This window comes from Hyperolius riggenbachi, chromosome 10 (assembly GCF_040937935.1).
Source record: "Hyperolius riggenbachi isolate aHypRig1 chromosome 10, aHypRig1.pri, whole genome shotgun sequence".
Classification (NCBI taxonomy): domain Eukaryota; kingdom Metazoa; phylum Chordata; class Amphibia; order Anura; family Hyperoliidae; genus Hyperolius; species Hyperolius riggenbachi.
Window position 1 is genome coordinate 221,265,570 of NC_090655.1, and position 16,173 is coordinate 221,281,742.

Sequence of the window (16,173 nt, forward strand, 5' to 3'; positions counted from 1 at the left end):
TTTCTTTTGTTAATGGAAAAAGGGGGAGAGGCTGATTACCTAAAGAAGAAGGAAAGAAAGGAGAATCTTAACCACTGAACCCGCGGTGTTAAAACCCCCCTAGTGACCAGGCCATTTTTATCAAAATTGGCCACTGCAGCTTTAATGCCTCTCTGCAGGGCCACACAACTCAGCACACAACTGATTCCCCCCCCCCCCTTTCTCCCCACCAACAGAGCTCTCTGTTGGTGGGGTCTGATCGCCCCCCAGTTGTTTGTTTTTATAAATATTTATTTGATTAATTTACAATACATTTAAGCATTTATTTATTTATTTTATATTACACCCTCCCTCCCGCTCCCCAATCAGCGTGATCGGCTGTCAGCCTATGACAGCCGATCACTTCCATGCCTACAGAGGGGACAGCCGTGTCACACGTCTGTCCCCAGTACAGCGCTGCCTTAGATCGCCGCTGGGAGACTTAAGGTGGAGCTGAGCCATCAGAGCGGAGATGCGTGCACGCTCTCCTGCAAGCCCCATGCACGCCAATCGCTGTGGAGTGGATGGCAAGAGGTTAAAAACTAAAAGGTAGAAGACCTTTCCACCTTCATCCAACCCATCAAGCCTTAAAATATTGCAGGAGGGTGTTCAAAGCAAGGCTAATAAGGTGGATTTGAGTAAAAACTGACAACAAATAATGCAGCATTTGGAAAGCACTTTCCTAGTAGGTGGTTGTTGAAGAGGAACTGTAGTGAAAATATCGTAATTATTAATATTGCTTTTTTTTTTACTATATTAATTTATAAATAATTGAATCAGTGTTTGCCCATTGTAAAATATTTCCTCACTCCCATTTACATTCTGAAATTTATATCAGGTTGGCAACATCTTTAGTATTGGCAGGTGATCTCTGTGCATAGAACTCTCAATAATCGAACATTCCGTAGAGGGAGATATGGCTTGCTTGGCAGTTGGAAACAGCCGTTATTTCCCACAATGCAACAAGGTTCACAGACAGGAAACTGTCAGGACCTTGGTCATGACATCACACTGTGGGAGGGGTTTCACCACAATATCAGCCATACAGATGTTCTATTTGAGAAAATGAAAAGATTTCTCGTGGGAAAGGGGGTATCAGCTACTGATTGGGAGGAAGTTCAATCCTGGGTTTAAGTTCCCCATTGAAGAGGGCAGTTTATCAACCTGAACACACACACACAAAAGGTTACCGTGGTAGTAGGAAGCTCTCAGTACACCAGGGTAACCCCCACCCATTTCCAGCAATGTAAAACACATGTGAAAAGCGAAGCTCAATCGACAGGGAAATGCTCCCTTTGCTTTATTAGCACGGCTGGAACAGACAGCACAGTCTGTCCGGTACAACGTTTCAGGTTGCCATACCCTTCCTCAGGTGACCTGCTTGTAAGTGGCTGCTGAAGATACCATTTTACCAACCTTATCATATTTATCCACTATAGTAGATTTTTCAGGGTGCAAATAATAGATAGAGTGGATAGAAATGTTATAATATGGCTTGCCATGAATGCATTACTTTTTAAAATGTTTAAAATGGTTCTAAAACATAAAGCAGCCAGTCAAGTCAAAAAGAAGAAAACGTGTTACACCAATGAGAGGGGCGGCATCGTCCAGCTTCTGAGATACCACCTGGCATGTGGTACCAGAGCCAACAGAAGCAAAGCTTCTGCACTGAATGCTGCGGAACTGGAGATTCAAACAGGAGGAGCATCCTTGGCAAGTGCCGGCAAATAAAATAATCAAGAAATATACAGCCCAAAACATACATCTCTGCACTGCTATCTAGCTATGAGGAGGGAGATTTGCAGCCTGTCCACTGCCATTACTGCCAACTATGGACAGATTTCATGCCTCTGCACACTTATGGTATCTGGAGGCCAAACACCCAGCTCCCCCAAGGTCTTCCAGGTGAATGGATGATGCAAAGATTATGGTCACAGGCAATAACCACTTCTCCCTTCCGCTGAGCCTTACAGAACAGCAGGTGATGGGCTGCTGTGATACGAGATACGAGACAGAGCAGCCTGGGGGACCCGCAGCGTGTCTGGCTTGCCAGGTCTTCCAGATTCCTTGTGGGGCCACTCCTTATAGAGCATTGCTTTTGACATGAGAGGTTCTCTATAAACATGGAAAGATTTACTGTAAGTTTGAAGAATTGGGCTCAAGCAGTATAACAGTTAGCCTCGTTGGGGTCCTTCTAGTGCAGTGATGGCTAACCTTGGCACTCCAGCTGTGACAAAACTACAAATCCCATCATGCCTCTGCCTCTCCGAGTTATGCTTAGAGCTGTCAGAGTATTGCAATGCCTCATGGGACTTGTAGTTCCACCACAGCTAGATTGCCAAGGTTAGCCATCACTGTTCTAGTCTAATGGGAGATGAACAATGGAAGAACAAAGCTATTAAGACAGGAAGCGGTTCAAGAGTGATAAACCTTCCCTTCCCTCTGATTAATGGTCACACTTAATAATATGAAATTCAGAGGCTTTACTGTGGCATGCATTACTGCATAGCCCTGGCAGAACACTGAATAGGCATTCACCCTCAAAAACATGGAATACTTCAATAGGAGAACAGCCTAAACCATCACTCACATTCTCATACATGGCACTATTGGAGAGGACATGACCTGGACTGCTAGACTTCTAGGATGTAAAAAGAGAAACCTACCAGTCCTATAAGAAAGTCGGCCCTCAAGTTGAACATTAGAATTATGGTGTGTAAATGGATTTTGTCTTTTTACATAATGGCAAAGACTGGTTAGGAATTTAGGGGTGGAAGGGATGGAGCCATTTTTGTTAAAGAACAGGTAGCACGAGGTTTCTGGAAGAACCACTGCTCCACCCAAACACCCTCCTGCACCTTCTTCCTTCTACTCCCAAGGCAATGAAAACATAACTAACGACTAATGTGGTGCTCCTGCTGACTGGCAAATGGCAGGAGTGGGAGGGACACGAATCAAAGCTAGAGAGCTCAATGCGATTGGTCAGTGAATACTTCATTATTTGAAGACAATCAGCATGTTTCATAAAGTATGTGAAGAATACATGGCGTTTTACCAAATCAGTCTTCTATTGGTCACTCCGATTTAAGGGTCAATTTGCCTTAGTTTTGGGTAAATAACTATATCATCCACCAACTTCTTCTATCTCATGAATTATCTGGCAAGGATTTTTTTTTTATATAAAATAAATGAAAAAAAATAAATAAATAAAGATGGATACCCCAAATGCAGTTCAGCACCTTGCAGTACTAGAGTCCATGTTTAATGCCCAGCCAATACACTATCTACATGGAGTTTGCATGTTTTAACAGGGTTCCTCGGGATGCCTTGATTCAATCCTACATCCCCAATGAATGCTGAAAGTTTACCTGCTTTATCTTAAAAAGGGACTATAACTATGGTAGAGACTTAAAGGGAACCTGAAACAAGAGGGATATGGAGGCTGCTGTATTTATTTCATTTGAGCAATACCAGTTGCCTGGCTATCCTGCTGATCCTCTGCCTCTAATACTTTTAGCCATAGACCCTGAACAAGTATGCAGCAGATCAGGTGCTTCTGCCACATACATCAGCAGGGCTGCCAGGTAACTGGTATTGTTTAAAAGGAAATAAATATGACAGCCTCCATATACCTCTCACTTCATGTTCCCTTTAAGACTCTAAGTTCCTTTGAGGAACAGTGACATGAATTATTTGGTGTAATTATAACGTTCTGTAGAAATTGTCAGTACTATTTAAATAAATAACCTATTTATTAAAAATTGCAGTTCTTGGGGCATTTTGTTGGGTAGTTTTCTTAAAGGGAACCTGAAGCAAGAGGTACATGGAGGCTGCCATGTTTATTTCTTTTTATGCAATACCAGTTGCCTGGCAGTCCTGTTGATCTGTTTGGCTGCACTAGTGTCTGTATTGCACACCTGAAACAAGCATGCAGCTAATCTTGTCAGATTTTTGTCAGAAACATCTCATCTGCATATGCTTGTTCAGGGTTTATGGCTAAAAGTATTTGAGGCAAAGGATCAGCAGGACTGCCAGGCAACTGGTATTGTTTAAAAGGGAAAAAATTTGGCAGCCTCCATATTGCTTTCACTTTAGGTTCCTTATGAGCCTCAGAGGCCAATAGGAAATATAGGTCAGTGTCTACCAGAAATTAGGTGGTTTGACCCTCTCCTGCATTCTTCTTAGCATGTTTCAGCTGGTGTGCAAGGAGGCGGGCCATCTGAATGAAGCCCCTCCCACAGTCAACACAAGAGTATGGCTTTTCACCAGTATGAGTCTTCCAGTGACCATTAAGTTCAGTCTTTGTGGTGAAGGTCTTCTGGCACTCTGAACACTGAAAAGGCTTCTCCCCTGTGTGAGCCCTCTGGTGCTTTACCAAATCAGTCTTCCAGGCAAAGCTCCGCCCACACTCCTCACAAGAAAATGGCTTCAGCCCTGTGTGAGACCTCTGGTGAATGGAGAGGTTTGAGCTGGTATAAAAGCTCTTGCCACACTCCAAACATGGATAGGGTTTTTCCCCAGTGTGTATTCTAAGGTGTTTAGTATAGTACGACTGGCTGGAGAAACTTTTCTCACACTCAGGGCAAGTATAGGGTCGCTCGCCAGTGTGAACACGCTCATGGTTGACCAGTTCCGACTTCCATGTGAAACTCTTGTCACACTCGGCACAGGTATAAAGCTTCTGGCCAGAATGGACTTTCCGATGCAACAAGACGTTGGACTGTGAGCCAAATGTCTTCCCGCACTCAGGGCAGGCATATGGGCGCTCACCAGAGTGGGTTCTTTGATGTCTCACCAGATACGATTTGACTGAAAACCCTTTACCACAGTCCGAACAGACATAGGGCTTCATTCCAGTATGGATACGCTCATGGACAACCAGGTCACCTTTCCAGGCAAAGCTTCTCCCACACTCGGAGCAAGAGAAAGGTTTTTGTCCTGTATGAATCTGACGATGTTTGAAAAGATGTGAATTCTTCTTAAAAGTCTTCCCACATTCACTGCAAGAAAAAGGCTTCTCTCCCGAATGGATGCGCTTATGAGAGATTAGGTTTTCCTTTCGGGTCAATGTCTTCCCACATTCTTCACAAGTGAAGACTTTCTTGCCAGGATGGGCTTTTTGTTTGGGAGGCACCCCAGAAAGCTGTGTTTTGGAGTTAGTAGCAACATGCTCATTTTTTTTGAAGAGACTGGGTGATCTAGATGATTCAGAACACTTTTTTTTAAAGCTTGGTGGGACGGTGCTCTCAGTTCTCCCAACTTCTCCAGTGTGAGATGTTCTGGAGTCAACTTTAACACATTTAAAATTATTTGAGAGACTGGATGGTCTTGATGAATTATGATGTTTGGGGTTTGAGCCTGAGAAAAGACCCACCTTTTTACGACCCTTGCTAGATTGACGCTTTTTGGAGTCAACTGTAAGATGTTCGTCTTCACTGGGCAGAGTGGACGGTGTAAGCAAATTGTGATGGCTCTTGCTACAGTTTGGATGGCTAATGTTCTCAGTTTGCAGGGTTGCACAGTCAGTGGTAAATTGTTCATTATCATTAGAGAGACTGTATCGTCTAGGGGAACTAAAATACTGAGGTTGAAAAGTTGAGGAGAGGATAGTACCAGCTTGGTCAGCTTCTTCACTTTGGTGCATTTCAGATTCAACGTTAAAATGCTCAACACTGTTGAAGACACTGGGTGGTCCAGATGTGCTGAAAAGCCATGGATTACAGCTTGAGGAGATGATGGCCCCAGTTTGACATCCATCTCCAGTTTGGTGGCTTTCTGGATCAAGAGTAAAATGTTCATCCTCACTGAAGAAACCGGATGAAGAACTGAGATACCAAGAATTATAATTTGGGGAGATGACTGTCTCATCTTGGGGATCTTCGGTAATACTCTTTTCAGTTGTTTCACAGCTTCCATAGAACAGAGGATACATTTCCGATTTAATACCAGAATATGAGCCGGCTGTGGAAAGAAAGGATTTCATCAGATCTTTTTTTTTTTTTACTTTCACAGTCTTTACCATATGTACACCCCCATTTTATTAAATCTCATAACCAGAATTTATGATATTAGCCATATAGGTTCACACTTACAAAGTCGTTGACTGTAAATTAAAGAAGTTGTAGGGTAAAATATGTAAAAGTTCCTTATACACGGTTCTGTATGCCAGCAGTTGTAGCAGTACTGTTAACAACCAACAACACCTACACAAAGTGGACTGCTCACATGACCAGTATTTGTGGGTAAAACACAGGGTTTTTCGGGATGTATTATACATGGTAAATATGCACCATATAGCTTGGGCATGGGGAACAGAGGCGCAGATATGGGAATAATCATGAAAAACCTCCTTAAACTTTCTATATTGATTCTATTCCTCACCTGTGCTGATCTCTGTGGGAATTTCCTCCTCCTTACACGGCTCATCACCCTTCACTAAGGTCTCTTCTTCCTCGTCCTTCACTTCCACTTTGATGGTAATGGCATTTTCACCCTAAAAGAGGATACCCAAGGCTGAGTAAAAGCTAACTACTGAATTACTGTCCGATATATGGAAATTAAAGTGAACCTGAGATGAACTTTGGGTCAAAGAAGAGGGAAGCCTCCTCTCCCCCGCCACCGGGACCCTCTGTAAGATCCGGGCCGCACTCCTCTTCATGCATGAGCGTGGCTGTGCTGCACTGCGCAGCAGCACAATAGTTGTAGTACTGCCGCCCTCATGCATGAAGGGGAGTGCGGCCCCAGCCGGGATCTGAAATCCTGCAAGCTCTTGTTGAATTTCTTTGTGGAGTCGGTAAGGGGCACCAGGGGTCTGGAGGACGGTGTGTGAATCCTGTACAGGATTCCTTCCTCGTAGGTAAGTATCTGCTTTTTGACCCGAGGTTCACTACAAGTACACGTTAAACATGTGGACAAAAGTTTACCAGATATCCATTCCACAATGTTCTAGTGACCAGCAAATGGCTTTTGGTACTTACTTGAATATTTTCTACTGTGGAATCCCAGGAATAAAGAGAACCTGAAGATCTCCCGTTACTGGATTCACCTATAGAAAACACATATACTGACTTCACACATTATTTCAATGTGTTTATAAGACAATGAGGGTTATAGGTGTGTCTTATCCTCTCTCTTTTAAAAAACTAAAAGTTTCCTCTCACCCGGTGAGGTGAATAGCAGTGGACTCTCCATTAAGGCCTCCTTGTAGAGAGCCTCGTGTTCTTCCATATACTGCCACTCCTCCATGGAGAAATAGACGGCGACATCCTGACTCCTCACAGGAACCTGACACACACAATGATACAGTCACCATCCAGACCCATGCCTTGTGTTACTGGATAATATCCCATAATTCCTAGCACTGCTCACCTCTCCTGTCAGCAGCTCAATCATCTTACTGATCAGTTGTAGAATCTTCTTGATGTCCGTCTCTAGAGTCAGAGAGGAAGATGGAGGTTCCATGATGGGACTCTGGCTTCTGCAAAGACCTTTAAAGAAATGATGATAACTGCTGCCGGGTGTTTCATCGGTGGACACCTTCTTTACAGGTCCATAATCCTATACAATGATAAACATTCAGATTAATAGAAACCAAACTAACCGGCCTCAAATTCTTCTAAGAATGCCCATGCTTTATTGGATATTGTGGGCCAATCAACCTTTCAATTTGATAATTTTATCGAATCAGAAGAAAATCTGTGCTGCAACATGACAGCCTGATCAATATTTAGATACTAAAAATAATAATAATAATAATAATCGAGCTATAGGATTGGTTGGTAATGTTGGAAAATCTCAGTCACAAGGGCATGCAGCAGAAATGGCATTTGATATCCTGGCCGGTGTATCCCCAAGTGTATATGTCGGCCCCCCGTGCCCAAGGATCTGGGGAGGCGGACAGTTGAACCTACAACACTGCATACTAAAACTAATATACCGTATATACTCGAATATAAGTCGACCCCGTATATAAGCCCCGTATGAAGTATATAAGCAGCGCTGACACTTCAGGGGGGGGGGGAGCAACAATTAAACGGGCTGGGCATGCGACAGTGATGCGGGGGGCGGAGCTTAAATCGCCGGTGTCCTGCTGAGAATGTTACCTAGGCTGCGGGGGTAGGAGCTGCTCACTGTGCCTCATCTAGTTGGCTAAGAGGACTAACGCAGCTCTCTCCCCGGCACTCGCTGTATAAACAGCGTTGACACTTCAGGGGGGAGTAGCAATTAGACAGGCCGGCTGGCATGGGAAAGTGAAGTGGCTGGGGGGGGGAGCTTAAATCGTCGGTGTCCTGTCAAGAAAAGCTGCTTGCCTCAGGGACTGGCAGGCGAGGACAGTGATCGGGGGATAAGAGGGATTTAGAGCAGCTCCTACCCCTGCAGCGGTTTTAGGAGCAGCTTTAAATCCCTTAGTTCCAGCCACCGATCACTGTCCTCGCCTGCCTGTTCCTGATGCAAGCAGCTTTTCTTGACAGGACACCGGCGATTTAAGCTCCGCCCCCCGCCAGCCACATCACTTTCCCATGCCCACCCTGTCTAATTGCTACTCCCCCCTGAAGTGTCAGCGCTAGAGATGGGAAGTTCGGATCTTTTCAATGATCCGGATGATTCGAATCGGATCATTGAAATCGTATCATTTTACTACTGAAGCATTCGGGGGTGAAATGACTAGCAGGACAGGAGAAGGGGAGGGGGTGGACATACAGAGAAGGGGAGAAGATGGACAGAGGGCAGGGAGTGGACAGAGAAGGGAGGAGGGACGAGCAGAGAGCAGAAATGTTTGTTTGCACACAATACCCACATGCTGCAATCATATGCTTTACATATATTTCACCTGTATGTTCATCTGTACACTTTGAATGCAAACGTCGCACAGTGAAAGAAAGCATTCCCAGAAGATAAGTGCAGCTGTTTAGTGCCGAGTGCAGGAGGATCATATTGCCCGGCAATCACAGTGCCTGCAAAGTTACTGAGCTGTGCTGAGCTGAGCCAAAAGCTTCCAATTTCTTCACTGCACAACTACGGAACAGACAGCCTGTAATGATCAGCACATTGCAGCCAGTATGTGTGCTCTACACATATCTGGCAGTGGCACCCATGTCCCCTCTCTCTCATCTACCTGTCCCTGGCTCCCCTCCAACAGAGCAATCCATCTCTGCTCTGCTTCCAGGACCCCGCTGCCCGCTGAGAGGGGGGGCGTGTCGCTCCTGGCCCCGCCCCTTTTGCAATCCGAATCACTCATTTTGATGATTCGGATGATTCGACTCACAAAAGAGATTCGGATCAAAGATCCGAATCGTTCATGATCCGGACAACACTAGTCAGCGCTGTTTATACAGCGAGTGCCGGGGAGAGAGCTGCGTTAGTCCTCTTAGCCAGCTAGATGAGGCACAGTGAGCAGCTCCTACCCCCGCAGCCTAGGTAACATTCTCAGCAGGACACCGGCGATTTAAGGTGATAACCTTTGCACTGCTGAGTTAGCACCGTTTTGTGCTCTTTATCGCGCGCAAAGTCCCGCGCGCATCGTTTTGCATGCGCAATCGCGCAACTCCGCGCGCAGCGCCCGTAGGGTTCAATGGGCGCATCGCGCGCACTGCACCGCGCGCCTCGCGATTGCGCGCGCAAAACTTTGCGCGCGGGAATTTCGCGCGACTTTCATTTTATCACGCCTAAACTGAGTTTAGGCGTGATAAAGGGCTTTTCACAGGCGTGCAAACACTTTGCACCGCTTTGTGAATCAGGCCCATGGAGTCGTTTATGGCCCCCTTAACCCCATCAGTCAGATGTCATGTTTCACTCCAAGAATCCTCCTCACCGCTCCAGTCAAGTCTGTGTTTTATTAACAGAGATGAGTGATGCCATGTGATACTCCCAGAATCCTCCTCACCTCTCCAGTTAGAAGATAGATAATCTCCAGGGCAATTTTCAGTATCTTCTGAGTCATGTGACTTTGATGAGCATCCATGGTCTTTGAGTCATGATATAAAGAAGGTTCAAGGTAATTGTCTGTACATAGGAAAAGAGAAAGTCACAGAATTGCATGTGATCAGTTTGGCCACGTGACAATTTTTTAAATTTCCAAAATGGTTGGCTGCAATTGCTTCCCGCTTTAACCTGTACCATGTGATCATGACCAGACATACAAAACAATCACATGACTGTCAAATTTGTCTTACTGGCAATCATCGCTCACAACAAGAAGTCAATCCCAACTTGCATCCAGCTTTAAATTACCACTATTGTGAGAAATTGTAAAATTTAAAATGCATACCTATAAAATGCACATTTTTCCAACAGTAAAATGCCCTATGAATTAATTGTTTACTATGCTGCTGTCACTTACAGTAGCTAGTAGAATGCTGACAGATCTGACAGGTTTTGGACTAGTCCATCTCCTCATGGGGGATTCAGTATTTTCTTTAGCCTTTGAATGAGCACTCCCAGGAAAGGATCTATATAAAGATGTTGGGCAACTTGCACACTATTGTGATTGAGCCACTGCAGACCAGTAAGTGCTTTTGTAAGGGCTCGTTTCCCCTAGGGGCGATTTGGAGCGATTCCCTGCATGTGAATTCGGACAGAGAATCACAGACCATTGAAATCAATAGGCTTCTTCCAAGTTCACATGTGGGGAAAAAAACAGCTGGCCGTATTTTTGGGGAATTACCCATGCAAATCCCTGTAGCCGTGCATGACACAGCTAGAGGGATTCAGATGCGTACTTGCATCAGAACAAGCACTGGCATGTGTCTCGGAAACACATTGGCGCAAGTGGAGATGGGTCCTTAATAGAGAAATTACTAAGAAATGGCCACTGACTAGACCAATTCAAATAAGCATACAGTTTGTATTTCTAGGGTCCCACGTTCTATCTCAACACAGGACGCTGCATAGAATTTGCAAATTTTTTCCCAGTTTTATTCCAATGTCCTAAAGTCATACTGATAGACAAACTAACTTCTCCCCACACTGGCCCGAGACTACAGTAGGGACATTGCACTGTAAGCTGAGATAAAGTGTAAAGGGATTTGTTTGGAACACCGCTATATAATATGCTGGTGAAATAGAAATGCAAAAAATAAATGTTTAGACTGGTTTCACCAAATTAGAGGTTATACCGTGTGTCCCCAAAAATAAGACATCCCCTGAAAATAAGACCTAGCTGAAATTTCAAGCATGCTCGAAATATAAGCCTTACCCTGAAAGTAGGCCCTACTCAGTGAGTGCAGTGACTAGTCCAATAACAGAACCGCCCACGATACCATCTGCTCCAATAGAAACACAGATTGCCCGAAACACAGATACTGGTAGAACTCGCAGCACATCCCTGCAGGTTCTGCTCTCCTTTTTTACGTTTTCAGATTTCTTTGTTTCCATTGTGGCTTGCGGGTGTCACGTGGGTGACGTACCGTAGCAGTACCGGCACAACAGGAAACACCTGTCAAGGATTAATGCAAGGAAAGCCTCAGGCCCAGATGGAGTGTCACCAGCCTGTCTGAAAACCTGCGCACAGCAGCTTGCTCCCATTCTCTCATCCATCTTCACCAAGTCCATCCAGGAAGGCAGGGTCCCTGCTTGCTTCAAGAGGTCCACAATCATCCCGGTCCCCAAAAAACAGGGCGTCTCAGACCTCAACAATTTCAGGCCGGTGGCTCTCACCTCGGTCATCATGAAGGCCTTTGAAAGCTTGGTTTTGCCTTTCCTCAAGCAATCGACCGAATCCCTGCTGGACCCGTTTCAATTTGCATATAGAGCAAACAGGTCTACTGACGACGCCATAAATATCTGCCTGGAGCTTGTAAATGAACACCTGGACAGACCTGACTCATACGCCAGGATCCTTCTATTCGACTTTAGCTCGGCGTTTAACACCATCAGCCCCCTAATACTTCAAGAAACTCTTGCTGCCCTCGGAGTCCACCCCACCCTCTGCCTCTGGATCACGGACTTCCTAAGTAATAGATCCCAAGCCGTCAAGCTGGACACTATCATCTCCCAATCAAGGACCACCAATACAGGGGCCCCCCAAGGTTGCGTGCTGTCGCCGTTCCTATTCTCCCTATACACTAACGATTGCAGGTCCACCGCAGACTCCGTCAAAGTCCTCAAGTTCGCTGACGACACCACCATCGTTGGCCTCATCTCTGGAAATGATGAGCAGGAGTATCGCCACCAGATTGACAGAATTTGCCATTGGTGTAGGGAGAACGGGCTGGTCCTGAACACTACAAAAACGGTTGAGATGATTGTCGATTTTAGGAAACGCGCCACCACCCCACCCCCGATCAGCATTGATAGCACGGCAGTTGAGAACGTCCCCTGTGCACGCCTCCTTGGCACGACAATCTCTAAGGACCTGACGTGGAAAACCAACACTACCTCAACCCAGAAAAAAGCCCAGCAGAGGCTATTTTTCCTACGCCAACTAAAGAAGTTCGGTGTGGCCCACGAGCTTCTGTCGAGCTTCTACACTGCCACAATTGAATCTGTCCTTTGCTCCTCCATCCTGGTCTGGTATGCTGGATCCTCCGCCAGCGCCAGACACAAACTGCAGAGGGTCATCAGATCAGCGGAGAGAATCATCGGGAAACCACTCCCCTCTCTCGCCCAGATCTTCAACTCTAGACTGCGCTCCAGAGCTCAAAAAATCGCTAATGACCCGTCCCACCCAGGTTTCCGCTTCTTTAGTAAGCTCCCCCTAGGCCGGAGATTCCGATCCATCTACACCAAGACCACAAGACACAGGAACAGTTTCTTCCCCTCAGCCGTGAACTATCTGAACTCTTAGATCCCTCCTCATCCTACCACGACAAGTGGTGTCTAGTAGCACCCAGCCTGACCGTATGGCTGCACACTTCATATATACGTGTTCAAATGTGTTCAAATGCTGTAACTGTACCCTTTATATTGTCTGTCTGCTTACATATATGTATCGTTATGTCCTGCTTGTTCTCACCTAGCCCTGTACTTGCCAAACCCAATTCCGGGCACGGCCCAGTCGTGCTTGGCGAAATAAAAGATTTTGATTCTGATTCTGACAACAGCAGAAAGAAACGGCCAGCAAGGGGACACATTGCGGTGCAGTGCCGATTGGCACCAGTTATGTCAAACCCTGGCACACAGCGGTGGTCGCAAAGCATAACAATTATTCTAATGTTCTCACTGGCGCAGAATGAAAATGAAATTGATCCAATAAAAGTTTCTGACCCCTGGTCAGCTGCTAACTAAAAGCACATGCTGACTTTGACTGGCTCCGTTTTTTTTTATCCTCCTGTGTCAATGGAAATTTGCATGTAAGAATATTTTTCTTGTCACCGTTCACTAGTCTGATCCCCACACAGCTGCTATAGCTTTGCTAGCTGAAACTATTATTTGGGATTGGTTGGCTGATGGTATGAGTTGGTAAACCATGCCTGTACTGTCTTATGGAGCAGAGAAGGGGAGGAAAATTGGGAACCACCCTTCAAGGACACCCGTGTTTTATTGGGCACAGAACAAATATACCATTGTCTGTAATCAGGTTCACTTCATTACCTGCATATCACCTACTGACAGGGTCGGATTCACCAATAGGCATTGTAGGCTAGTGCCTAAAGGCGTCCCATGTGTGAAATGCGTCTCACTGGCCTCCCCGAAGAGCTGCCCTTCTCTCCCTCCTTCTGCAAAGTGCGAGCGGAACCTATATGAAGAGACTCACCGGCTTACGACATTCCTGCAATGACAGCTCTCCTCCAGAGCGCCAGTTCCCCTGTGTAATCTCCATGGTTACAGCGGAGCCATGTGACGGCATGTGCAGGCGCGTCACATGACATGGTGCTGTAACCATGGAGAGGACGCAAGAGCACTGGCGCCCTGGAGGAGAGCTGTCTTCATATTAATGATGGAAGACAGTAAGTCTCTTCATATACATTCCGATAACACACTGGAGAGGGGAGGGAAGGCTAATTGTACCGGGCGTTACTTCAGGCTATCCATGAAGTGAGGGGGAAAGGGGGGCACATCTGGTTGGGGGGACTGCTTAATGGGGAATATCAGGCTAATTGTACTGGTTGGAAGGGGGGCAAATCTGGCTATCAATGTGGGGAGGAGGGGAGGGGGTGCTTACCTGGTTATCTATGGAGAAAGGATACACATCTGGTTGTAGGAGACTGCTTAATGGGTCACATCAGGCTAACTGTACTGGTTAGAAGGTTGGGGTACATCTAACTATCTATGTATTGTTATTTAGTATTTATATAGAGCTAAAATCTTCTGCAGCGCTGTACAGAGTATATTGTCTTGCCACTTAAAGGACACCTGAAGTGAGAGGGATAAGCAGGCTGCTATATTTATTTCCATTTAAACAGTAACAGTTGCCTGGCAGCCCTGCTAGTCTATTTGGCTGCTGCAGTAGTGTCTGAATAACACCAGAAACAAGAATGCAGCTAATCTTGTCAAATCTGATAATAATGTCAGAAACGCCTGATCTGCTGCATGCTTGTTCAGGGTCTATGGCTAAAGGTATTAAAGGCAAATGATCAGAAGGATAGTCAGGCAACTGGTATTGCTCAGGTATTGCTAAAGGAAATAAATATGGCAGCCTCCATATCCCTCTCGCTTCAGTTTATCCTTTAACTGTCCCTCAGAGGGTCTAACAATCTAATCCCTACCATCATCATAGGGAACATGGCTGTGTGGCGCGGGGGCTTTTTAACGCAGAGTGAACTGGAAGACGGTCCAACCTGCTGCTGCACCTTTTCGGGGGCGGGGGTCTTTGTGTTAAATACTATTCCCCCTCCGGGTTGACACAACTCGGATGGAGAAGTAATTTGGGGTCCAGCAACCCCCGGATCCCTGAATTGCCCGTGCACAGGGCATTACTGCTATAGCCGCGCCAAGCTTCGGCACTACGCTGTGCGAAGCATGGGCCAAAAAGCCATGATTTGATCATCATATGTCTGTATCATATAGTTATATCGTTTATGCATTAAAGTCTAAGGCCAAATTAGGGGGAAACAAATGAACGTATCTGTATGTTTTTTGGGATGTGGGAGGAAACCGGAGTGCCCGGAGGGAAACCCTCACAGACACGGGGAGAACATACAAACTCCATGCAGATAGTTCCCTGGCTGAGATTCAAACCATGGACCCAGCATTGCAAGGCGAGAGAGCTAACCACTATGCCAACGTGCTGCTTGGCTACCAGCTCTGCACTCGCAGACATTATGAGGGGCCCCTTCTCCTAGTTCTTTGGAATTTTTTATATTAACTGACTAGTAAAAAGGGCGCTAAGCCACGGTCGCTAGTGCCCCCACCACAATGCGTGCATGGACGTGTCCCAATTGCCCATGCCCCATCGCTGTCCAAAGTATATGCACACAGTGAGATGTTGCTTGCTTGGCAGTTGGAAAAGGCTGTTATTTTTTCCCACAATGAAAGGAGGTCACAGACAGCAAACTGTCAGGAGACACACACACACACACAGGGACAGGACGCAGAGACACACACACACACACGCACGCACGCACGCACGCAGAGACACTTAGGTATTATTATATAGGATATTTATATTCTGTACAATGCAACAAGGGGGATGGGAATGACCTGAGGTGGCTGGGAACAAAGCTATCAACCATGTCAGAGGTGTCATTACAGCTCAGACTCCACCTATACCTCAACTATCCCTTTTTTAAATGGAGTGATGCTTTAAGGAAAAAACCTATATAACAGAACAGAGCTATTCAATGTTAGAATAAAAAATGTGTAAATAGCAAAATATCTAATTAAATAAATGTATATACATTACAGAATCAGGTAGCCCTGAGATTAGGTGTGTATATCTTATCAGGTATAGAATAATGCAGGGTGTCAGGGTGGCATGCTGACACTTCCTGGGTGTAGCCCCACCCCACTTCTGCCCCCGCTATTCCTTACAGACCCCCCACATCACCCACCTCCAGCTGTAGGCATTCAGCAGCAGGCTGGAGCCTGATGTCACTGCCACTGGCTGTGTGGACAGGAGGCAGCAGGGGATCATGGGTAATCTCTGCCCTCCTGTAGCAGGAAATATTCCCATGCTATTTTCATTCAGAAGAGCGGTGCTCAGCACTGGGCTGGCGGCCATTATACTGGAGACCAGAACAGCTGGAACCATTACACATGCCTGTGCTCTGCTGCATA

At 45.9% G+C, this 16,173-nt stretch overlaps 1 protein-coding gene across 1 annotated transcript; it reads right to left on the reverse strand.

Moving 5' to 3' along the window:
- Nucleotides 1-346: 346 nt before the first annotated feature.
- LOC137534543 (zinc finger protein 551-like) lies at nt 347-16,101 on the reverse strand. The gene is made up of 7 exons (XM_068256084.1): nt 15,948-16,101; nt 9,902-10,020; nt 7,387-7,575; nt 7,179-7,302; nt 6,996-7,063; nt 6,400-6,511; nt 347-5,979 (listed from the first exon to the last, which is right to left on the reverse strand). The coding sequence occupies exons 1-7, from the start codon at nt 15,961-15,963 to the stop codon at nt 4,169-4,171; spliced, it is 2,439 nt and encodes an 812-aa protein (XP_068112185.1). The 5' UTR covers nt 15,964-16,101; the 3' UTR covers nt 347-4,168.
- Between the last annotated feature and the right edge of the window lie 72 nt (nt 16,102-16,173).

What these genes read in the sequence shown, in the direction of transcription:
- LOC137534543 (XM_068256084.1), bottom strand. An exon ending in ACTGCTATTCACCTCACCGG is followed by an intron (nt 7,064 to 7,178) that starts GTGAGAGGAAAC and finishes TGTTTTCTATAG; the next exon opens with GTGAATCCAGTAACGGGAGA. An exon ending in TCCCACAGAGATCAGCACAG is followed by an intron (nt 5,980 to 6,399) that starts GTGAGGAATAGA and finishes TTCTTTCCACAG; the next exon opens with CCGGCTCATATTCTGGTATT.